At 40.1% G+C, this 25,413-nt stretch overlaps 1 protein-coding gene across 1 annotated transcript; it reads left to right on the plus strand.

Moving 5' to 3' along the window:
- The first annotated feature begins 346 nt into the window (after positions 1-346).
- Positions 347-11,806, plus strand: TMEM64 (transmembrane protein 64). The gene is made up of 3 exons (XM_005517403.3): positions 347-1,117; positions 6,639-6,794; positions 9,185-11,806. The coding sequence occupies exons 1-3, from the start codon at positions 347-349 to the stop codon at positions 9,377-9,379; spliced, it is 1,122 nt and encodes a 373-aa protein (XP_005517460.1). The 3' UTR covers positions 9,380-11,806.
- Positions 11,807-25,413: the final 13,607 nt, after the last annotated feature.

The raw sequence follows: 25,413 nt of genomic DNA on the forward strand, positions 1-25,413 counted from the left end.
CGCTCCGCCAGGGCCGCTGCTGCCGCTGCTGCCGCTGCCGGGACGGAGAGAGCGGCCTCGCCGCCGTCTAACGCCGCAGCCCCGGCGGCGCGGCCGGGGCGGGAGGCGGCGCGGAGGCCGCCGCGGCCCCTCCGCCCGCCGGGCGGCGGCGAAGCGCGGCCCCCTCCTCCCCGCCCTCCCCGCCGCCGCTTCCCCGCCCCCGCCCAGCCCTCGACCGGGCTCGGCAGCCGGGCCATGGCGGGGCGATGAGGGAACGGCCGCCCCTGCCCGCAGGCTGCGTGGGGAGGCGGGGAGCGAAGGGGCTGCGCGGCTCGGCGGCTCTGGAGCCGGGCGGCGGGGCGGGGGGATGCGGGGCGCGGGGGCCGCGGCGCTGCAGCTCCTCTCCCGGGCCGTGAAGCAGGCGGCGGCGCAGGGCGCCCGGCAGGACCTGGGCCGCTGGCTGTCCCGGGCCGCCGGGACGGCGGCGGGAGGCGGCGGCAGCAGCGGGAACACCATCGGCTTCGTCCCGGCGGAGGCGGCGGGGGCCGGCGGGCTGCTGCTGGGGCCCTGCGCGGAACAGGACGGGCTGCCGCCCGCGGAGCTGCTGCTCTGCCAGCTGCCCGAGCCGGGCGGCGGTGGGCATGGGCTGGCCGAGGCCCGGGGCTGGCGCTGCTCCTGCTGCCTGCTGGGCACCTGCTGGTGCAAGAGCTGCCTCAGCCTGTGCGTCCTGGCCGCCGTCTGCTTCGCCTCGCTGGCCGTGGTGCGCCAGTACCTGCGGGACCTGCTGCTCTGGGCCGAGAGCCTGGACAGCCTGGCCGGCGTGCTGCTCTTCACCGTGGGCTTCATCGTCGTGTCCTTCCCGTGCGGCTGGGGCTACATCCTGCTCAACGTGGCCGCCGGCTACCTCTACGGCTTCGTGCTGGGCATGGGGCTGATGGTGTTCGGCGTCCTCGTCGGCACCTTCGTCGCCCACGTGGCCTGCAAGCGGCTGTTGGCCCGCTGGGCACGGGCCAGGATCCAGGGCAGCGGGACGCTCAGTGCCATCGTCCGTGTCGTGGAGGGCGGCAGCGGCCTCAAGGTGGTGTTTCTATCGCGGCTGACGCTGATCCCCTTCGGGGTGCAGAACGCCGTCTTCGCGGTGAGTCCCTGCCTGGGCTGTGCGGCCAAGGAAGACAAGTGCTGGAAAGATGTCTTTTGGCATAGTGGCTGCTCTTATTGGTAGAAGTTGCCTCCTTTCCTGGGAACAAGCCGTGGTTTCTCTCTTTTTTAACAGCAGTGAAAACAACCCTCTCTGCTTGCTCTTCTGTGCATGCAGGGGGACAGCAGGCAGATTTTTGAGATGCCTTGTTATGTTAGAGTTGCTCTCTCGTCTTTCAAGACTATATTCTGGTGTTAGAATCACCAATGTTCTGCATAGCAAAATCTATGGAGAGCTCAACAGTTATGAAGTGTCTGTGCTTTTAAAGTGATCCACTTTAAAACCTGGCAAGAGTTGAGGAAAACTGTTGCCAGATCTCCCTAAACTACTTAATATAAGTAATCATATTGGAAAGAAAGAAGTGGACAGATTAAAATTCTTTCTCGGTGTGGCTGGTGTTTGTACCATGCATCTGGCAAATCCATACATGATATTAAGTCCGTGCACGTAAGACAGGTTGCAGGTTTTGGGCAGAGCAGGATGTAGCCTCAGACCTGAAAAGGGACTGTGCTTTAGAGTGGCACTGAAAGTTGGTTTAAACTTGAGTCTGGAAAAGGGTTAGTCTTGCTTTTCTTTCTACTTTCAGGTTAAGATTCGTCCATTAATTTGGTCTCTTTGATCATCTTAAAGGAAAAAGTGAAGAAGAAAATGGAAGGTAGTTTTTTGAGTATTGTCACGTTGCTGATGACAATTTCAGACCCTCATTGCTTCCCGAGTACTTTGAGGGATCTGATTTTGGCTGTGTTGTGCCTCAGTTGTATCTACGAACTTGATGAAATCTAAACAAAGCAAACTGGATTGTGACATACTTTAAGTGTTACCAGTAACTTGTATGTTCTTTAACTGTCTAAATACGTGTTTTGGTCTGCCACTTTCTTATAGCCCACCTTTCTTTCCCTGTCTGCAGTCCTGATCCTGTACCCTTTTGAAGCACTTGCTTAATTTTGACACAATCATCTGGCTGCAATTAATAGGTCACTGAATACTAAATTTTTTTTTAAAGTAAAATTTAATCCACGCGGTTTTGGGGTGTAACATCCACACCAAATATTTTAAATTGCTGTGTGTACTGGAGCATTCATCTCCAGAGCTGTAATCTCTATCCATAAGAGCTATAGCAACTTGCAATTTCTTTTTAAGCAGATCCTTTAACCGTTTCCTTGTTAAGAATGAGAAACTGAAGAGCTGAACCTTTGCCGTTTTATTTGTTAACCTATATTACTGCAGGACTGAAGAGGCTAAGTCCTGTTCATCTGGGAGCAGAATCCCTCCTGGAGCCCAAGGTCCAGTGTAGCAGATGAAGCTTCTGCTGCGCTGTGACCCTCCTAAGGTGGGGAGAGCTGTTGTGCTCTGGTTGCTCACAGCTTCAGGGTGTCACTTGCAGTAGTCAGCAGATGATATAGAGTAGTATTGGATCTGAAGAACAGACCATAGAATTACCAAGTTAAAATTATTTCCTTCCTGGCATAACCCTTCTGTTAGAAAAACGATTCAGCAGACTGTTCGGGCCAGTTCAATATTAAAATGATGCTGTAAATCATTGTGGTTTGTATTCTCCATATTCTGCAGGCTAAATAATTTTGTTTCCAAGTGGATGGTTTCAGTGTTAAAATAATAGATAGGAAATGAGATGAAACCAGATGCTTGAGTTATGCCAAGTAACTTGGATTTTTTTTTGCTAATTTTAGTTTGGTTATGTTTATTAGTCCTGATTTACTACTTTATAGCACAGTCAAATAAAGCACAGTGTACACCAAATTTTTCATTGAGAACATTTAATATGAGCTACTAGATCACTGAAAAGTGATGCATACAAATCTAGGAATTCAAGTTTCTCATTTTGAGTCAAGTTTAAGTTATGTAAAAAATACAGTTTTCAGCCTACACAGACCAAGCTGTCATTTCTCACTTATTTGAAAACTTAACACTCATTTTAAAATGCATTTCCCCATGCTAGCAACTTCAGCAATGAATTTGAAAAATATTAATTTTTAAACAACAGTGATCTTAAGAAAAAGTACACATCTTTAATTTTCCAGTGGTCTAGTCTATGGATGTTTCCTGTGTGGATATTTTTATGTAAACTGGAGATACTGAGAATACTTAAATGAGACGGAAGGAAGTGACACCTGAGGTTCAGAGAAAGGCATAACCTTGGTGTGAGCAGGGTCATCTGCAGGACTGGGATTAAATTATTTCTACAGGCACTTATTTGGTGGCATATACCATCTGCTGAGGGCTTTCAGGAGGTTGACTTGTAGGGGGTGTAGAGAAAGATGAAAGGGCTTCTTAGGATTTGATTAGTGAGGTCATATAAATTCAATCATATAAATTCAGTCATATAAATTGAAACAGCACAAGAAGAAAATTAACATAAATTTCTTAGCATCTCACCAGCCAGACATGAAGATCTTGCTTCTTAGAAGGTTGTTCTGCTGCTAGTAAAGGGGTGAGGTAATGCATTTGCTTGCGTTTCTGGAATATAGCACTTGCTAACTGAAAGCATGTTTGTATTTCTCTTTTGAGTGAGTTTTGCTTAATTATCACTTCTGATGCCAGAGTGACCTGCTCCTGGGGTGGGTTGATAGCTCTTACTGATGTGTTTGCCCACGCACAGCTCTCTCACCTTGGCAGCTCTGGAGTGTTTTGAAGGCAGGTCTGTAAGGAGGCCTGGTATGCAGGTTATCATCTCCTTCCCACGAGTTTGTTCTTGGACTGAGATTTGTGCAAACTGGTTATTTGTAGTGCCAGATGTAGGTTAGATGGGATTTCATACTTTTTCCTACTTCTTTAAGGGGAATATTACATTAAAGAATCTGATTAAAAAATCTGAGTATTCAAGTATGCACCTCTGGGTTCAGAAATGCATACAATGATGTCAGAGTTGAAGAAATGGTACCAAGAACATGCACACTGCTTCCTCCATTGGAAAGTTGGCAGCTAGTTTGGTTTTCTTGTATTTACTGGTTTTTTTTTGAGGAGGTGGTATTGGCTTTTTTTTGGCGGGGGGGGAGTTTTGTTTTGGGCTTTTTTTTGAGGAAAAAGCACCAGAGTTCTCTTTTACCCTTGGTCACTAGGCCCACCTGATCTGAAGCACAGGGATTTGTAAACTGGGGGAAGAGAAATTGTACTGCAACCCCTGAAGGCATGGGAGCCCCCAGAAAAGTCCTGACAGAAGCATTTATTCTTTGACAGTGCTGAACCGAAGGTGCCAGCTGCAAAGAATGCACAAAAGTTCTATGGGACAAAGTTCGTCCAAGGCTTTATGGGGGAGTTTCTGGTTATTATTATCAGTGCAATTAGGTAGTTCTTAATTGTGTTTGAATACAATTTAAGTGCATTTCTATTATGGCCCATAGCACAATTGCATCCATGCTTGGTTTTGGTTTTTTTTCTAATTTTTGCTGGCTTGAGATTTTACCAGAAACAGAGCCCTGGTAGGCTCTTTTAGGCAGCCTGGCCATGCAGATACCAGTCTGGCAGGTTCATAGAACAGGTTAAGTTCCTAGAAAGAAAGTATGGAAATCTGTAAGTTTTATTTTTTCTCAAGTTTCTTAGTCAGGGATGGTGTCCACTTCCCTTGCATTTTGGGGAAAGGGATACAACTGTAGCTCTAAACCTACAGTATAATTAAAAGGACATCTCAAAAAGTTTTTCACCCTCTCCTTAGCTTTCACTGCAGTGGGAAAACAAGTTGCTATTCAGTGTATCCGCTGGGGCAGTCTCCCCTTCATTTGGAAACAATCTTGTTTGTGACTCAGGGGGTCCAGTTGTTTCAGGACACATCCAGGTGTACAGACATGTTGTTCTGCAGCTCAAGTGTCCTTAATACAGCTACAGAAATGAGAGAGGTGCCAGGAGTGTTAAAGCAATCTTTGGGAAGTTTCCCAGCTCCATTAGATGTAATGATAGTGTCCTACTTAGCAAATCTTGCCTCTGCGTTAGTATTTCAGAAACTTTTAATAGCAGCTCCTTCATTCCCTTGGCAATATGGGAAGTTTGGACTGTGCATTCTTATTACATGGCCCAGATTACAACAATGCTTTAAAAAGTCTTTTGAAAGTATTGGTCAAATGTGATGTTCTGACATAATTATGTAATCCTTTTTCATTATAAATCTAAATTAATCTTGTCTAGAGAAGGAAATATAATATTTGTGATGCTGGTATATATTTCAGTCTGTGGGAAGTATAATATGCAGTGTGAAGTTTGGAAACGGCTTATTGGATCTTGTTCCAGTGAATTATTCTTAATCTTTATGCTTCATTGCATTCTGCTCCTCCATTGCCCTTCCTCCCAAAAACTTTCCACTGATGATGCTTAGAGCTCTGAGAATTCAGCCCTCTGACTTTCACAGTAACTAAAGTTTATTTTAAGAATAGCATGATGAAATGAGTAACATTGCTGCTATTCTTTGGTCTTCAACATTGTACAAAACTGGCAAGGTCAATAATTTCCATGTAGGCTCTCAGTGTTGTTCCATGTAGGCTATTCTTAATTAGATCTGTTATTATCAACTGAATTGTCTGGAAAATTTGTTGGACTGCTTGTTTTCAAAATCATTGTTTTCACACTAATTTTTGACCCAGTTTCCTCTTGTTTTCTTTTCTCTTGTGTAAATATCTTTTGCTCTCATGGCACTTACCTTTAATATTTTCTGATGGCTGCTGATACTAATTTAGCTGGTACTGTGTACTTTGTTCCTGTGTAAGCTCATACGTCCATCTATTGACGCAGTACAGGAACTTCACAGCAAAGAAGAAAAACACCAAGTATTATTAGTATTTTCTCCAGAGAAATTAATAAAACCTGTAGCTGTGTGTGCTATTTTGTTCACTAATTGAAGTGAGATGCAAAATACCTTTGGTAGACAATGATACTTATATATATCAGTATAGATATAGATGGATATTGCTCATAGGGATCACTGAAAGACGTGTATCTTAATAAACTCATAACTTGCCCAGCACAGACAAATTGTATCTGCCATTCTGTTTACCTGCATCATATTTAACACAGTGACATTTTGACCAATTATCTCTTGTATTATTTACCATATATGTAAAATGAAAAATAGATATATTTTTGCATTCAACCTTCACATTCAGTAAAGTAATTTCTTCTCATAAGTAAATTCTCATAAATCCAAGGGCTCTGTTTACCAGGTAAAAATAAATATCTCCTGTGAACAGTGTAATTGCACCCCTAGTTAATGACTGTTGCACAGAGATGTTGCGTAATGAAAGGTGAAATTAAATCAAGCCCAGTAACTTTAAAAAGGCCAGATGAAAACTAGATATATACTGTTTCATTCTATTGTCTTCCCCCTGTGCATGAATCAGTTTCAGTGAAGGAATGTAGGATATTCTTTCATGATTTTGCAGAGATGGTTGTGGGAAGTGGTAGTTTGGTTGTTTGTGTTGCAGCTCCTTTTGATTTCTTACTCTTGCTTTTTACTCAGATTACAGATTTATCACTACCCAACTACCTGATGGCTTCTTCACTTGGGCTGCTCCCTACTCAGCTCCTGAACTCATACTTGGGCACTACCTTGCGCACCATGGAGGATGTGATTGCAGAACAAAGTGTTAGTGGCTATTTTGTATTCGGTTTACAGGTCAGTTAAAATAATTGCTTTCATAGAACTTGGTAATAGTACTGTCTGTCTCTGGGATTTCTGTTGATTGCCGGATACCAAGAAACATGGGTTCCTAGTGTAGTGTTCCTAGATTTTGTTTTATGCTCTGAGAAAAGTGTAATTCTCTCACACTTCACCATAACACAAAGCAGAACTTACTCAGTGTTCTCTTTTTCTGACACAGTTTTTGGTAAATTTTCTTCTCTTGCCTTCTAGGGTAATCTTCTGCTGAATTTTAGACTTGTCAAACCACTGCTACACAAAAGCTTATGTGTGTGTAGACCTAACACCTGTGCAGTGTTCACTGATAGCACTCAGCATACCCAGTTTGCATAGATATTGAGGATTAAAAATGCTGTAGAGAACTATTTTCTTAATGCCTAAATCAGAATATCCGAATTTTACAAGTGAGTAAATTAATGAGAAGTATATCAAGTACCTTCACATGACCTTAGCTCTTGAAATAATTCATCAGTAAATACTGGGTGTAAGCTTTAAATGTGAGACCATTATGAGCATAGAGGCTATGGGTATTTCAAAATTATATTATATGTTAAAAACTCCTCTGACAGTGCAGTACTTCAAGCTATGATTGTCTAACAATTACCATGGTTTGCAGACTTTTAGTAGGTAGTGCAGTAATTTCTGGTTCCTCAGTTTTTACAGTCATAAAGCTGATGTTTAACAATGCTAACATAGAAAACCAAGTCTAGGATCCTTTTGAACATACCTTCCCCCTTGCCCAGAAATTTGCGTGCTTCTAAATAGGACATATAATTTATAGCTTTCATGAAACATGGTTATGAGTATTAAAAATGCCTTTGTAAGTGTGGCATAGATAGTCTTGATAGGTCAAAGAGAGCATAAATGCTTTTCTTGATCAGCTGTTATTTTAGTCATGAAATGTTATTTCCAGGGTAGTAGTTTTTAGTGGTCTTTTCATTTTTTCCCCCCATTTATATATATTTTTTTAACTGACATTGACTCTCCTTTGCAGATTATATAGGTTGTAACATAACCTATATATTGCACAGGTTGCACAGGTAAGTGGTAGCTGGATTGCCTGAATGTTTTAAAAGGAGTACTAACCTCCTTGAAACTAGTCTTTGGGATGTGACTGAATAACTGAAGGGGAGGCCTTTTGTGGAGAAATTTGCATTCTCCTGCTGTCTCAGAGGCATCTACTGACTGCTTTACCTGGATGAGCTTTGATGAGACTTTGATTTAGTAAATAGCTCTGAAATTCCTTCACATTTCATGGTTGTATATATATATATATATATATATACACACACATATATATATATATATATATATATATTTAGTTATTTATCTAGGGAGATAGGTTACTGGTAGTAATATTTCTAAACCAAATAAAATTTAAATATTTGGATAAGCTTGTAGAATAGAAATTTCCTATCTATTAAAAAATTAGTGTCTATAGTATCACTGTGAATCTTATATTGGCCAGCTTTTGAAATGTGTAATTTTAATTGGTGAGGAATATAATTTTCACTGGAGCAGTGTGCCCAGAGAAGTGGTGAAATCTCTATCCTTTTACTGTTTTCAAGACCTGACTGGACAAACGTTCTGAGCAACCTTATCTTACAGCCAGCCCTGCTCTGAGCAGCTGGTTGGGCTAGAGACTGCCAGGGTGCCTTCCAGCTGCACTTGTCCTGTGCTCATGCTTGTCAGTTGTCTTACTCAGTGATATTCCAGCACCATCTGCCATGCTGACAGGTGTTTTAAGCAATAGTCCTCAGTGTTAAAGAGAACATAGCCCTATGGTTAGTAACAAAGTTCAGGTTTCAGACTCGGAACTCTAGGTTCTGTTGCAAGTAATATAACTTCTTTGCCTTTTTGAAAGGAAGCTGCAGATTCCAGCTAGTTAAAGTTCTTTTAAAAAGGCTGAGGAACTTTGCTTCTTTCAAAGGGACTCACTATGAGACACCTTGATTTTTACTTGAAGATTTTGTGGGGTTTTTTTCTAAGGAGGTTCTCAGCTAAAAGCTTGACTAGTGTTCAAGAAGGTGAAAGGATGACTTTATAACAAGTATATGGATTTTAACAGAAAGAAAGAAACTTATCTTTTCAATTTATATAAATATTTTAAGTTCTTTGTAATGTCTATGTTCTGATTTGCTGGTTACATTGTTAGCAACATATTAGGTTTAGTTACATATGTAGGTTTTGAGCTACTCAGGGGCTAAGTTCATCTCGGTTCCAGTGTCTTCTTGCCTGTGAAGCTTTGAGTCAACAGATGCCTTCATGAATGTTTGCATTGACAACTTTTTGTTTAATTCAGATCACTTGCTTTGTATTAATTCCCACAGCCTTTGCAGTCTACAACACTCTTGTTTTATTTGCAGATTGTCATAAGCATAGGACTCTCGTTTTATGTCGTTCACCGGGCTCAAGTGGAACTCAATGCAGCTATTGTAGCGTGTGAAATGGAAATGAAGACATCACTTGTTAAAGACACTCAGCCAACCATCAATGGCTCAACCACATACTGCAACAAGAGGACAGTAGCATTCTCTGGAGGGGGTGTCAATATTGTGTGATTTCAAGTATTAATGACTAAGTAAGGTTTTGTGAACCTGAGCTAGAAAAGTCTTGAACCTTGCCTAGAAATATATATGGACAATTGAAATAGATTTTAAAAAAATTACAAGTGATTACAGGTTGTACTGTGGCACAAACCAGCTGACCAGCTCTTTAATTGCACATGGGGTGACTTCTGGCAAGACAAGGAAGATGACAAAGTAACTTAAGATGTAAATGCAAATTTGGCTGCACCTTTGGTCATTTATTATGCCTGTCATGGCCTGTAGTCTGCACTTTAGTTTTTTTTCCTTTGCTTCTATAAACTGAGAAATGCTTCTATAAACAAAAAAGTAGCACAGAGGTAAATATTTTTCTGCTTAGCATTATTTATAAGGCTAAATAATTATATACAGTAGAATTTTATTACTGATAAAGGTGATTGAGAAAGTATGCAATTCAATGTATGTTATTCTTGAATGTGCTTTTGCTTTGGAATTGCTTCCAGAACTTGGAGTGTATTATTTAGCTAATGATGGGACCATTTGGCTTTTTCTTCATTTTTGATTTAAAAAAAAAACAACAAAAACCCTATATAAAGTTTTGGTTGAATGTATTTTTCTAAGTCATTACAAATGTTGCAGAGCCATGCAAATGTATTCACACAAGCTTAAATCCTACATTGTGGGACTGAAGTGCTCTTAAATTACATTTTAAGTTACACTGTGTAATATGCAAAGTACAAGAGAAAATGCAGAAGTTAGATTACAATGACTATTTGAATGACACTTAATTGGTTTTGCCACCTTGGTTGTTGTAACAAAGGGCTGTTCCACGTTAGTCCTATATATGATATTTTTAATTGTTAAAAGGATGAAGTTTTTCAGCTCTCATGACTGCATGTGATAAGGCTTCTAGAACAGGGAGCTAAATCTCTGTTCTAAGCAGAATGATTGGATATTAGCTGTACTAATTTTACAAGAAGGTGGCCTTTATTTTGTAAGTGAATCCCTTTTCCCTTTAAAAAGCTTTAAAAATTCACTTTGGTTGGCACATCTTTTGTACTAGTTTTACATTTTTTAAAAGACGCAATCTATTACAAATTTCATCAGAGTGAAGAAACAAAAACTTAGAGGTTCTCCTTGGAAAAAGAAATAATCCAGTAGTGGAAAGGACAGCAATGTCTCTGAGACTCAGGAATTCTGACTCCATTTTTGCAAGACAACACTGTATTGGATACTGCTCCTTTTACACCTGCTGTGGACTTTTTTCACTGCATTTAAATAGACTGGATAACCTGACAGTAACTGGTGTGTGTCTAAAAGAAAAACAACAATAATGCCTGAACACAATGTTCTGTATGTGTGAGTTTCATGTAGATATACATACCAATGTTCAATGGCTCAAACACACGCAAGTCATCTGATACAAAAATAATGTAAAGTATGGCTTTTGTAGTTATTTTGTGTGAAAGAATGCTTTCAGTCTTCAAAATTTTATGTTATTTTCTAACAGTATGATTGTGCCTCCTTTTTGTAAGGTTGGTTGTAGGGTCCAAGCATTTTTGTCTTCTTGAGAATAGTGGGTCTTTAAGGCCATTTGGAAGCAGAGATGTGAGAGCCTCTAACAGCCTTACTGAGAGGATGTGTGGCACTCGTTTAACAGCATCTGCACACTCCTTCGTAGTGGGAGTTCCATTTTGTATCCTTTGCAGATTGGTGTTCTTGGGTCCTGCAACCTAAAGAACTGAACTAGTTCAATGAAAGCAACAAAGTTCAGATTGTCTCCTTTCTGTTGTTTTGGGGCTTGGTTTGGTTTTTTTTCAGTTGGGGGTTTGTTTGGTTTTTCTTCGGTTTTGGTTTCTGCCTTCATTTGGTTTTGGGTTGAGTTTTGATTGGTTGGTTGGTTTTTGAAAAGGCAATCTGTATATACCTGGAAGTGTTCATTTACACATCTCTGCCTCTGACAGCTCCTGTGTGAAAACAAGAGAGCCAGATAACTTCTCGATGGCGTTATTTGTCATCATAGTATAATTGAGTCCTTTCTTAACTAAAGAGGTTTTTTTTTTGTTAGTTTCTTGTAAAGAACAGTCCTTCAGTGAACTGATCTGAACTTTGCTCCATCTTGCCAAATGAAAAATTTTGTTTTGAAGAGGGTATCTCTTTCTTTGCATTTTTTAACTAACTTAAGGTTGCGTTGTTTATTCGAAACATTTCCCAAATACGTATTTTGAAGTGCTTTTATTTCCATGACATTTTGTAACCAGAGTAACTTCACTATGTGAACACTTTTGTAGTATGAAATTAGTTCTTAAGACTTTTGCATTTTGCTTGATACTTGTAATATTTGTGTACAAGTTAATGGGAAATGTGCATTAAAAGGAACTTTTCTGTACCATGCCAATCATAATTTTATACAATAAATTCACTCAAATTTCTTTAAAGGAATATGTATGAAATGTTTAAGTTGCTATGATGTAGTTGGAAAGAAGGTCCAGTGGAGTCTCATCTTTATGCAGCCATACAAAGATAATTGTCTGCATCAAAGGAGAAACAGGTTAGACTTTAAGGATGAATTCCATGGGTGGGGAGTCACTGGCAAGGGAAATAGACTTGATTTTTACTTTTGTTTAATTAAATACATGCTTAATTCTATTAGACACTTTAGAGGTTTGGTATTTGCCACTGCCTTTTTGATAGAGGAATAAGAATACATGTGCTTATGAGAAACATGCTAGAAAACTGCAAGAGAATTGATATTTCTGAACATAAGAGCAGTAAAAGTGATGTAATTATTATTTTTTTTTAAGATAGGCTCCCTACCTAGTCTAGTTGAAATCCACAAAGGTATGAATCTAATTTAAGCAGTACATGGCAAGTTACCTTGAAGAATATTTTCTGAGTTGTCACAGTGGTGACATTTCTGCATTTTGTATATGAAAGATACCTAAAGGGCAAGTTGAAAAGAAAGAATCTCAGCTGCATGGCACCGGTTTTCCTTCTGCCTTGTGGTAAGTGCAACTGTGCAGTAAATTTGTCAAAATATAACTTATAACTAAGCATCTGTGAGAAAAACGTTTTTTAGTCACAGAGCTTTATATACTATTTTCATACTGATTTTTGCACAATAACTTGAGCAAGCATTGCTGAGGTCAAGTTTGAAGAATGGAAAAGCTGCTCTTAGATGGTGTGTGGCTTTTGTCCCATACCAGATCCTTTGTATCCATTTTCAGCTTTCCACCTGAGGCTGATACAATTTGGATTTTGACTGACTGAGATAACTGGAGTCAGTTGTCTTGCAAGTTATCAGGGATACAATGTGTAAGATTGCAAAAGCCTTCCCATTCACATTGTGGTCATTTTTAAAGGCACAAGGAAAGAACTTGGGTAGCTCTATGACAGGCTTTCTCACACTAATTCAAGGTTGGTACTAACCTGTCTGCATAAGATGATGGTTTGGGCATGAGGGGATAGGAGTCAATTGCAGAAGAGGAGCTGATGCAAATTCTGGCTCTGCTGTGCAAAGCAGCTTGTCTCTGTCCTCTCCAGTCCTGGAGAATTAGTGATGTGCCTGGCAGCATAGAGATGATGAATCCAACAAATTCTCTCTTCATGGACATTAGCATTTGTCTTGCACTACCCTGCTGTATTGATTTTTAATTCATATTAATTTATTAGTGATCAGTAGCAAGAAGCTGAGTCTGCAGTGTCAACCCTGTCCCTTTCCTACTACAATATATCATCCTGGTGTATTGCTAAACTTAAAATTACATTTTAATGAAGTCTTAAGTTCATTAGTGTAAGTTAAATCCTTCTTGCTAGCCAAGTGACTAATGCATAGTTGGTTGGCTCTGGATTCTCGATTCATTTGGGAAATTAGCTGGGCCAGATTTGCTGTTGTTGAAGTGAAAAGTCCTCTAACTTTCCTTCTAATTATTTAGAGCTTCCAATGCATTGCTAAAGAAATTAGCAGAGCAGGCTTAATGTACTGGGGGTTTTGCTTTGTTTTAGAACAAAAGTCATTGGCAAGATAGCTGAAGGGTTTGTTTTGCCTGATCCTGAGATGAATATTAGGTGTCTTCCTTTTCGGGAAGCAGTGTTTCCAAGATGTAGCCCACATAAGCTTATGTCAGCAAAGGTAATTAAGTTCTGGCTTTGGTGAAGAGGATGTAAAACTTGGATCACCTAGTCAGTGTGACAAGTCTTTTTTTATCGTACAATCTCCAGCCCAGCAGTTTGGCTTTGGTGACTGCAGTGCATTGCTTGCCATCCCTCCTCTGCAGGAGGAAGAATTTAGAAAGCTGCAAGTTGTTGAAGCTGAAGGGGAAGAAATAATCATCTGAGCACAGTGGACACAGTTTGAAGAGTTAAATTAACCATAATGTTGCCTGACCTTTGAATACACCTAAGTGCCTTGGTTTTGTAATTGCCAAATCCTTAGGCAACTTCTGCTTCTTTCTCTTCTAGAGAATTCTAGCATGCTTTGACTTTTAGACCTCTTAACTTCTGAAATAATGCTGACTTTTCTGTAAATTAGAATGGTTTAGTTTGTCCCAATAACAGGGTGAGATCACCTGGGATACAAATCTGTGTACCAAGCGGTGTTCGTGCGTGAGCTCCCTTTGCTGAATGTGAGGTGTTACCCTGTGTTCCCTGTAAGCTGCAATTGTTTCCCTTAAAGTCCATGGGTGGGTGGGTGGGTGGGAGGAAGGACGGAAAAGCCTGTGGTGATGAACTATTCTAATAACAAATTTTCACTGTGCTTTAGAAACTTGATTGCTTAAGATGTGAGAAATGGTAGGTGGTGAGAGGAATAGACTAATGAATTCTCTGATTTTTGTGAAGGAGTAACAATTTGCTTGAATAGATGATGAGGTACACAGATGATAGAGGGTTGTTTTTTTGGGGGTGGCTAGGGGTGGGGGTGGTACTACTAGATGTAAATAACACTGAAATGGCATCAGTATGAAGCTTTAAACCTTGACTTTTTATGCCTGTTTCAGATGTCTTTTACAGCTCTGGGGGATATGCCTCAGGAGAAGCTGGAGTAAACACTCAAAGAAACTGTTTCTTAGATTCTGGAGAGTTGCAGGATGCACACCTCTGCCTCCAGGGCCTGCTTTTTTAACTTGAGCTAGAGAAGTCCAAACCAGAAGCAATGGCTAGATCTCATCAAAAGTGGAACATTTATCACTGTCCTTTTGATGTCTTATGCAGCAGCAGCACATGGCAGATGGTTTGCTTGCCTTTTTTCCAAAGCTTTGCTCTGCTTTGCCTGGCACAGGTGGTGGCTGGGGGGAGGAAGAGCTGTGCACTTGCCATTTGCTTTTCTATCAGCTAGGGAGGCAGATTGCTGACCTGAAGCCAGAGTTTGCTCTGTGTCTTTCATCCCCAACCACTGTGAGTAGCTTCCTTTCCCTGTGATAAAAAAAAAAAAAAAAGACAAAACCAAAATAAATAATAAAGCCACCAAACACTACCACTCAAACAAGCTTCAGAAATGGTAAAATTAATACCAGTAAATGAATATTCTATATATTCTCTCATGGATGTAAGTTGAATAATCTCTTCCACTCTCAGCAGCTCCTGTGTGAAGTTCTTCACTCAGTGAGCTTGTGAGGGACCGTGCTGTGGTAGCTGTGCAGGGATTTCCTTGCAGCTGAAATTGGATAGAATCACTGATTTCCTACCATTCTCATGTGGCACTGAATTTTAGGGTTTCACAGCTGTGGAAACCATAGCCATATGCACATGTGCAGCTCCAAGGTCATATAGGTTGGTGCCCAAGCATTTTGTGTTGCATTTCTGTTGTGTTTTGCGGGAAGGCTGCAGTGGTTGTAACATGATGTGTGTCTTTCCAGGTTTTAGCCAGAGCACAGTTGATTTTTGTGCAGTGAGTTGAAATGTATTTCTCTGAGTACAGCATGCCTCTTTCCCCCTGCCCCCACAGCAGCCACAGCAGTTTATCAGATGTGGTATGGTTATCATTTGGTTTGCAGGCAAATAGAGGACTCTGCTATGTATACGTGCTGGTCCATCATTGAACTGATTTTTTTTTTTTTTGGTGGCTGTCCCCTTTCAGCTGAGGAATCTATCTGTCTTTTTTCCACCTACATCACTCAGTCTAATGACAGACATTCTGTCTTCTTGCAATGGATGCTTCCTTAAATTAAGTTGGGTATGGTAGTGTTCTTTCAAACAAGCTTGGAGGTGGGAAAATGGCAGGGTCTGAAGAAATAACTCTGGACTCCTCAGAGCCCTGGCATTTGCAATGGAGAAAAGTCTTGTAGTAATGAGTTTAAAAAATGTTTCCATAAAGAACACACATGCTGCAGCAGTTTGAGAATTTAAAATTTAGAGGAGGAAGGGGAAAGTTGCAATTAGTGAAAAGAATATTAGTATACTTAGCAGGAGGTAAAAACCCTGGCAGCTATAATTAGAGGACTTTTTTCTCTCCTTTTCAGTGAGTCATTCCATAAAGAATGTATTAAATGTATTTTTTAAATCCTTTTTACTTGTTAAAACCCAAATAGGAAAAGGAAAGGGAGTCAGAAGAATATATTAACAATGCAGAAAATGCAGACTCATGAAGATTATTGAATATTAACCTTGAGACAAGGCAGAATTTTGTTTTTTAAGTGACAGGTATGTTGGTACAAATCTACTTTTCTTCATTATATCTGCTCTGATAAACAGTAAAGATACAGGAAAGCTAGCCATGGGTAGATTTGTATCACATGGATTATATTCTCTTGGAGAAAAGTCCTTGAGTATTCAGGTATTCATGTGTATTCATGTGTTCAGGTATTCACAGTATTCATGTGTAGAGCAGAAGTATCTGGTGTTCTCTTCTATGCTCCATGCTGCGTATGAGCCACTTCAGTGTCTCGAAATTGGCCAGATGTGTAGCTGTGGTAACATGGCACAAGCCTGAGCAAATAATCCCTCCCCCTTAGCAGCAGCTAAGAACTTGATAAAGAAAAGCTGGGAGATGCACCTGCATTTTCTGATAATGGATCTCATTGTCCTTAATGATATTTCCAGTGTTTGAGGTTCCTCTGATGGTTCCTCTTTACAGGTGTAGTGTGTGATTACATTTGCCTAAATTAGAGATGAGTGTTCTCCTAAAAAAACCAAACAATAAACCACCTCTTATTTCCCCCTATATTTGAGAATTAACATATCCAAGTTGGGAACTCACTCCTTGAAATGAGATCGTTTTGACCAGCTGAAGCTCCAGAAGAGCAGTTTGTCTCCAGGTTTTAGCCTTATAGAATAATGAAGTTTGGAAAGGATATCTAGTCTAGCCATTGCTGAGGTCATATCCAGTTAGATCTGCTCTCCTGAGGCCAATATCTGGTTGAGGCTTAAATATCTCCAAGGGTGGAGGATCCAGAGGCCTGGGTGACCTGGTCCAATCTTTGACCAACATTATGGCGAAAGAATTTTTCCTCGTACTTGGTTGGAATTTCTTGTGTTGCAGTTTGTGTTCTGTTACTGAGCACCTCTGGGAAGATCCTGTCTCTGTCTTCTTTTCCTGCCCATTAGGTAGTCAAAGACAGCAACTGAATGGAAGCTGGGGGCTACAACTCCCTCAGAGGCACTTCTGCTGTGCAAGAGCCCAGCAGGAGCGAGCAGGAGATGCTGGGGGGTTAGTACAGCAATGAGGAAATTTGGGCAGAGAGCAGAGGTGCAAAAGGCTCTGCTCTTACATTCAGCCCTGCAGGTCGAAGAAATGAACAATTCCTTGGATTTGTTGTTCCTCTGTGACTGTAATGCAATTCGTGCACTGTGCATATTTATGTTGCAAAAGAGTTATTTGTACATGAAATCATGGGTGAGGAGAAAGGCATCTCCAAACGCTGACCTGGCTAAGTTACAGCTAGAGAACAAAGAGGAGCATGAAATTCCAAGTGACATCTCAGACTAATTTTGGTTTTATTCAACTGCTGAATATACATTTTTGCCATTTCAAGCAGTAGCTTCTTAGGCATGTCCCCAAAACTTGAATTTTTGAATTGTTGTATTTAAATGCTTAAATTTAGCATCTACATAATATATTGTTTGATTCAAGATTTTCTCTTAAATGCCATGGTAATTATTAAAGTGTACTTTTCAAAGTGTCAGCTTAAACTAATATTGGTAAAAATTATACCAGAATATCAGCTATTCAGAGCAGAGTGTTTTTCTTCCTAGAGGTATCTACAATAATGACAATTAAGACAAACGTCCGAACACTTGCAAATAAATGTTTTAAGTACAGTGAAATCACTGTGAGTCATTTTTAGATTTATGCTGCCTTGGCAACTGTTTTATTTTCCCTATTTTGTAATGGTAGTGGGTATTTAATAGTAGCAGGGCAACACTAAATGCTGCCAAGACAAGAGAAGGAAATAATTTATCTGAACTTCTCAAAGAAGTCCTGTTATGCATAATAAGTATTAGATATCCAGAAAGCTATTTCTCTAAAATAGTTTTGTGCCTAAAAGATGTCTGAAGCCATGTGCAAAAGGTCTCCAAAAGCATTTCAGCACCCAATTCCACTGAACACTTCTGAGGTTTTTCAGTGGTTTTAGGGGGCAATTTGTGACCTCCTGCACCTGTATTACTCAGTCCAGTGTTTGGAGAGGCACAAGAGGATCAGGATGGGAGTGCCATGGTATCTTGTGCTAAGCAGCAATTCCCTGATCCAGATTCGCACTGATTTCTGAACTTGTCAGCTTTTGGGGATCTTCACTATCCATGAATCAAGACACTGTGATTAATGTGTCATGCCTCTTGGAGAGGTACTGTCTCTTGTTAAGTTGCCTCAGGCATGCTTCCCTCTAGTCTAGAACAAAATAATTAGAATTTTATATACTTTTCTTCAAATCTTGCGAAACCCTAATCTACCTAGATGATGTCATTTAAATGCAGACTGCAGAGCAAGCTCAGAAGTACACTGAAATAAATAACAAGTGAAGGCTGTGACTGTATTGAAATATTGGACAGTGAACCAGACCTGTTCCCTAACATCATCTTAAATTACTCAGCCTAAATCATGTGGAGGTTGTTAGCTGGAGCTGCAATGTAATTCAAAGCACAAGCACTGCTTGCTATATATGGTTTCATTTTGCTCTAGAGATCACTCAGCATATGTCAGAGATGATCCTGAAGAAAGTAGTGCTGACACATTTTGCTTGTACTCTTTGTACTATGTACAGGAAGAGAGAGGAGGCATGGAACAAAGAAGTCAGGAAACTGGTTGCTCATATATATATATATATACATATATCTATGTGTATATATATACTTGAGACTGCAGATTAAATAGGCTCACAGCTTTGTGATCTCAGACATACAGGCATTTTGGACTTCAGAATCCATTTCTTCTTAATCTGAGCAAAGAACCTCAGCAATAGTGCAGTTTTAATCTAAAAATTTTGCAAAGAGGGTTTTGTGGGATGCTGTGTCTGTGTGCTTGCAGGTCAAAAACCACTTCTCAAAATCTTGTCTTTGCAAAACCATCCCAAAAGTCTGGTGTGAGTCACTCTGAGAGTGACTTTGTGAAACTAACTCTGAGATGCTGCACTAGTTTGTTGCAGGGAGGAACACCAAGAAGCCATGATGCTAATTCAGAAGTCTGCAGCATGCACAGATATTCTTCAGCTGCCGTTTGGAAAGGCTGGAATTTTGCAATAAAAAAATATTTTTCTTTTATATTTTCATAATTTCATAATTTTATAAAATATATTATTATTAATTATAATTATTAATAATATTATAATTATTAATTTATAATTATAGTTTTATATTTTTTATAGTAGCAATAAGAAAGGTTTATTATCTTGTGTCAATATTACTACAATATTAACTTCACATGGATTCCAAGAATTCTGTGTTACATTTAGATTTGTGTCCTCCTATGTATGCTTAACAGTTTTGAGATTTAATAATAAATTAAAATACAGATGGCACCCACTCTGGAGCTATCTGGATATATATGGGTTATCTCATTGTAAGATACTGGAATGGGAGAAGATAAAAGCAAAACCTGTTTACTTCATAATTACAGTATAATTTAATCTTATATAAATTTAAGGTTTTATATCAGTATGTTCCTATATAGATGCATTAAATCTCTAGCTTTCATTTAAGTAATCTCCACCTTTCTTAGAGGCTTAAGAATATACTTAGATTAAAAAATCAGTATGCTAAATATTTCAAACAGGAAGGATGAGCGAGAACTCCCTCAACGTATCTAATAGAATGCAGGAAAACAGCTTAAAAGTTTTCCTTTACAATGATCTTCATAGGTGGCAACATATTTATTCAATATTAATAATTAATAACAAAGAGTTTTAGAAAATAATGCTATGTCTCTTCCTTCATCTGTCCTCTCCTTTGAATACATGGAGGAAATTCCAGGTAGCATTTCTGGAAAATTTTAAAGTTTTGACTAAAAATACTTGAGGTCTGAACTCAGCAGAGAGGTCTGTGTAGCAAGGTAAGTTCCTGCATCTTCACAGAACAATGGCTTAATAAAGTAGTGCAGTATCCCCCTAAGAAAAGTCTTTTCTTAAATGGTATGTTAAATTAAACATTTTTACTCATTTTACTATCAGAATAATATTCACTGGAGAAAACTGCTTGCAAAACTATAAAAATATATGATGTTACATTGTAGGTTACAGAAAGTGAATCCCTCTGTCCATCTCTTGAAGAGCAGCATGTTGCAGTCTAGATCAGAATAAATTAAAGTGTTCACTTAAAATAAAAGGAAGTTTTTGGGTGGCATGGAAGTAGACAGGCAGCTTTTTGTACAGCACGGATTTTGAACGTCTTTCTCTTTCCCCCTTTCCTCTTCTCAAAATGGATTCTTTGTATTGGCAAAGTCAATATCTGGGTTTTGGTGTGGTTTCTTTTGAAACGGACAGTAATTTTTGAGGATTAGGAATCTTTTAAAACTCCCATGGCAGCAGGAGCTGTTCCTATCTCTTCAGTGAGCTTCTTCTCCTCTGGCAGTTTCTTTTCCTTTTGTAATGCTGTTTGCGGCTTTTCACTTGAAGCAGGAGAAAAGGCAAAGATCTGGTCTGCTGCCACATGCGCATTTGCCTGCAACAAGAAAACAACCTGATTTGAGACTGACAGTGGGGGTTTATTATGCTTCGGGATAGAAAACTGCTTTATATTCTGTCTGTATTCTTTATATTAGCTTGACCTATTTGTGTGCACATCAGTAATCATCTCTCTTTAGAATTAAAAATAAAACTTGGTGTCTTGTTAGGAGCTTCCTCATTTTGCTATCTGAGTTTGGCTAATTAACAGGAGAGATTGATTGGTGTGCTCAGGATGGGGAGTTACAGTACACAGTTTGTAGTCTCCCTGACCACCTCTTCCCAAAGAGGGATTTGTGAAGGAAAAGAAGTGATTATTGACCTTGTGGTCTATAGCAGATGCAAGAAATAAGGGGAATCACAGCAAAACTTTATTTTCTGCTCTTTGGTCTTTTCTGGTCATGATGAATTTCCACCAGAGCTGAAGAGGAGCTGAACAGTTTGGCAAGGAAGCTGATAGGTCATAGTTACCAGAGAATTAAGCTGCAACTGTACTGATAAATTATGTCTGGGACCATTCATTGGCACTGAGTGTTGTGAACAGTCCATGTCCATACAGCTAAACCTTCTTTTCCTCTGACAGTGTGGAGATTCCCAAACTGGATGAGTTTCCCAGCCATACCAACTCCCAAACACAACTTGAAAGGTTTTCCAAAGAGTCCTGGTTAGCTTGTGACTGAAAGGCCACAGATTTTTTCACCACACACCCTAAACATCTCTTCCTGCCCCCTCTTTGGTGCCAGAGGCTGTTTGAGCCTGGCAGCTGATAGCCCTGGGACTGTGGTTTCCACCCAGAAGGTGCTAAGCTTGATACCTCTGTGAATGTATTCTTCTTCCCCCAGCCCAGCCCTGAGTCATTGTGTCATTGTGAGGCTCAGAGCCTCAGTCAGACAGCCTGTTCGGGGTGTAGTGGTCTCTGCAGCTTTATGCTGCTTTGCTATGAAAAGCAAATGTCCTTCATGAAGATGTTTAAGCCATAAATTATAACATTCAGTCTCTGACACATTCCCATGATGACACTCACAATAAAGCCACACTCAGATACTCTTTTTAATGCTGACTAACTCTTTATGTCTCAAAAGGTCTTACTGCTCAGGGTGCTTCAAAAATTCACATTCCCACAAAACTAAGATGGGTTTATTTCCAAGCAAGGAGGCCCATCCTTCTGGGGAAAGAAGGGTGGACCCAGAGTAAATGCTGTACTTGAAAGGAGGAAATCTGAGGCTGAGCTGTGTTTTGGGGGAAGTGTCTCAGCTTTCGTTCCGCATCTGTGAACAGAGATTATATCTGTTTTCTATCGTGCTTATGCTGTGTGCTTGTGGCAGTGTGGTCTTGCTCACAGCATAAACATCTACAGTCCCACTCTGGAGGGATTCTGTAGCTGTGGGAGGACTCCAGGCACTGTAAAAGTTATGAAAAATAATAAGAGGTGTACAGAGATCTCCGGATGACAGGGATTTGGTGATTTTCAATTCCTTAGACTACATAGAAGAAAACTCTGGAGGAATAAGGATTTTATTTATGTTTCATTCCTTCTGTGTGCAAGAAACCTTCTCTGTTTTTAAGTAAGGAAGGGATTGATGCTAGATGTTAACCTATGACAAAATTGCCTTTAACAGCAGGGGTCTAAACTCATGTAAAAGGATGGGGCAATCCGTGTTTAGTCCAGCACGACTGTGATTTTGCTGTCTGTGTTTGTACACAGAATGTAATCTCTGGTCTACAGCTCTGCAGCACTGCAATCCTGCAGAAATATGGTATTTGTACTGCCTCAGGAAGGAGGTACCAGCTCTAAATGCATGCTATAAAATATTCAGCATGCCTTGCTACCCCAGGGAGTTTGAAAGGCTTGCTGCTAACGCTGGGGTAACAGTGTCTCGTTTGATTTTGCACTCAATACGGTTTGTGCCAGATGAGGATGCCACATGGACAGCTGATGTCTGTCAGTAGTGGCTTGGGGACCTAGAGTGCTGAGTAAAGGTAATTGAAAGAGTAATTACATTCTAATTAGTAGCTGTTAAGGCATCTGCTTTCTGTAGCTTGTTTTTCCTTGCAGTATTGTGCAGTCTTCCTGTGTGACAACCCAGAAACAGATTTAATAAGTGCTGTGTGTTTCAGATGATGAAGCTTCACAGTTCCACGTTTTGTTGACTTTTTCCAAACAAAGGGATTTTGAGTTTTGGCTGTGACACAAAAAAGCACATGTCAGCCATGTGTACAGCAGAATGGACATCGATGGTACTAACACCTCTCACATTGTGCTATTGTTTATGTAGTCACAGGAGTATGATGGGAAATGCAAACAGCTGCCCCAGCCTGCCTGGTTTCTTGCTGTCAAAGCTCATGGTGTGTACTCTGTGGCACAAGGTGCATGTGGTACTATCTGCAGGCCTACTTCTGTATTACCTCTCCAGCCCTTTTCTGACCTTTCTGCACATGCCATGGTACTAATTGTTCCTGTAGGATATTGGCTGGTTTCAAATATCTCTAGACTTAATGCAGGTGAAGCAACCACTTTGGGAGGTCAGATCTACCATTACAGTTTTTTCTGGGCATGTTGTGTACATATATTGCAAACTCCAGTGCCTGAAGAAACAGGGTCTCTTTGTGCTTATATGTGAGAAATTTCTTACGTAAAACACATACCCTTCATAACACCATTAATATTTTTGTTTTCCAAATGTCTGAAACACCTTGAGGTTCCTGCAACTTCCAGTGCCCACACAGATCAGGATTAGCAGTCTAGCTGTCTACTTTTCTGGCTGCAGGGTAGGGGCTTTATGTTAGTACAAGTTAAACTAAGCCTGTGCTAAGAAGGGGTGTGCCTAACCCTCATGTTGTTTCTGGGCAGTACATAGCATGTTCTAGGGCCTGGCTTGCTCCCTGGGCTCAGCTGGGCTCATGTGTGTGTTTGATTTCCATGAGGGAAGTCACTGCAGTGACCCTCCACACCATTACTCTGAGCTCACCTGACTTCAGTTGTCTGGTTATTTTGGTTCCCAGCAGAGCCCCAGCAGTGGAAATTCAAGTGCAGTTCATCTGATCTTAGAAAAGGTGTCTCCTTCAGGAGGTAACGAGGGAGTCCCTGACCTGTTCTTGCTGTTCCTGCCTGGCTCCCTGCTCTCTGTAGGACTGTGGAAGGATCCTATGGTGACTTGGCTCAGAGGTGTGCTAGACATAGCTCACACCTGATTCGGTGAATCCCATCATTTGCTGTCTGGAGCTTTGAGATCTGTAGAGTAAACATTTTAATCGGCATCAAAGATGTGAGATCTTGTTTCTGGGCTCACCTGCTGACAACACAGCGTAAATGTGCCGCTGGAAATGGAACCAGTTCTGTTTCCTCTTTAATCTGACTGATTCAACCTAATTTCTACCTACATTCCTGAACCCTGTCTTTTCTGCCAATAGCCTTCAGCAATCTGAAAGACAAAGTTAGACTGCCATCATCACAAGCAGGAACTCTTTGATGTTCTAAGTAAATATGTTGTGCTGTTTATGTTTCACTAGTCTATTTTAAATAGAACCAATGTCTGTAACAGAGCAAGCTGTTCTGAAACTTTACTAAGCAGATATATTGCTTGGCAATTTGTGCAATCTCATACAGACAGATTTCCTAGTCACTCAGGATAAAAATTACCAAGGAAGTAAGCACATGTGGAAAAAATCCCCTCATATGTGAAAAGGAGAGTAGGAATAATCCAATAACAATTTAACAAAAACAAACAAACAAAAATTTTTCTAAGCATTTTCGAGATGATTGTAATGGCTTTCTTCTGTGTGATAAGTAGAAATTTCTTTTTTGGTCATTATGAGACTTTTAATTTTACCCCTCTATTTCTGTAAATACAGCCTTATTCTGTTGCTTTTTATCTGCAATGACAAAATAAATATTGTAGCTAAATGTATGGTTTGCCAAGAAGTTGTTCTTGCAGGAGAAAACATTTTGTAGAGTCCCTTGGGTCTCTTCCCTTGCTTGGACAGCTTATCAGTTCATTTGCTCCTGTTTTTTATCAACTTCTTTTAAATCTCTGCAGGTCACATTCTTGTAATAATTTCAGCTTCAGCTACCCATAACCTGTAATATTTGGCTATGTTGGTATTCATAAAATAAACATGTCTGGGAATGTTCTCCAACACTGAGACCAGCTAGCACAGCATAGCCCATGTCCAACTGTTAAACTAGTTTAACCTCCAAAAAAAAGGATGACTGCATCCAATCTGCCTGCAGGGAATAATCATGGTAGGAGCTAACTTCTGAGATATTCCTGTAAATTGTTTGTGAAGGCGCCAGTTGGTCCAAGTCAAAATAATGCCTATGACTTTCCTAATAGTAAAACATTCAGAAAATTGAATTCTGTTGCCAGGAAATTTTTCTTGATACTGTTTAATAATTGCCAGTAGACAAATAACTTTTGTTACTGTCAGTTTTGTTGGATTCTTTTTCAAACTTCAACACTTTTTCTTTCCACTAGCAAGGTGGTATCTAGGTTGGGCCTGGATTTTTTTTTTTTGTTAAACTCAATTGTACATTGGATACTGTTTTGGATAGTATTGTGAGAGCCTTTCCCAGCTCTCATCTGGGAATATTTCTGGCTCTGGGTTGTTTTTGTTTTTGGTTTTGGTTTTGTTTGTTTTTGTTTTTGTTTTTTTGCTTTGGTTTGGTTTTTAGTTTGTTTGTAGTGTTTGCTTGTTTGTTTTGGTTTGTTGGTTGTTGTGGTTTTTTGTTTTACTTGTTGTCTGATTTGTTGTTGTTTGTTGGTTTCTTTTTTAAGGTCACTTTTAGTACTTTTGATTCAAAGTGATGAAGGTCAGACCAAAATCACACCTCTTCATTATCTTCTGTTTATATATAACTTTTGCTTATTGCTTTGGAAAGCATAAGATAATTTTCACTGTGGATTAAAACAACATATCAGAACTTTATTTCACGCTCATGAGACTTACTCTTTCAAAAAT

Source organism: Pseudopodoces humilis, chromosome 1 (assembly GCF_049639895.1).
Source record: "Pseudopodoces humilis isolate 2021_Gansu_Grassland_sample_001 chromosome 1, ASM4963989v1, whole genome shotgun sequence".
NCBI classification, from domain to species: domain Eukaryota; kingdom Metazoa; phylum Chordata; class Aves; order Passeriformes; family Paridae; genus Pseudopodoces; species Pseudopodoces humilis.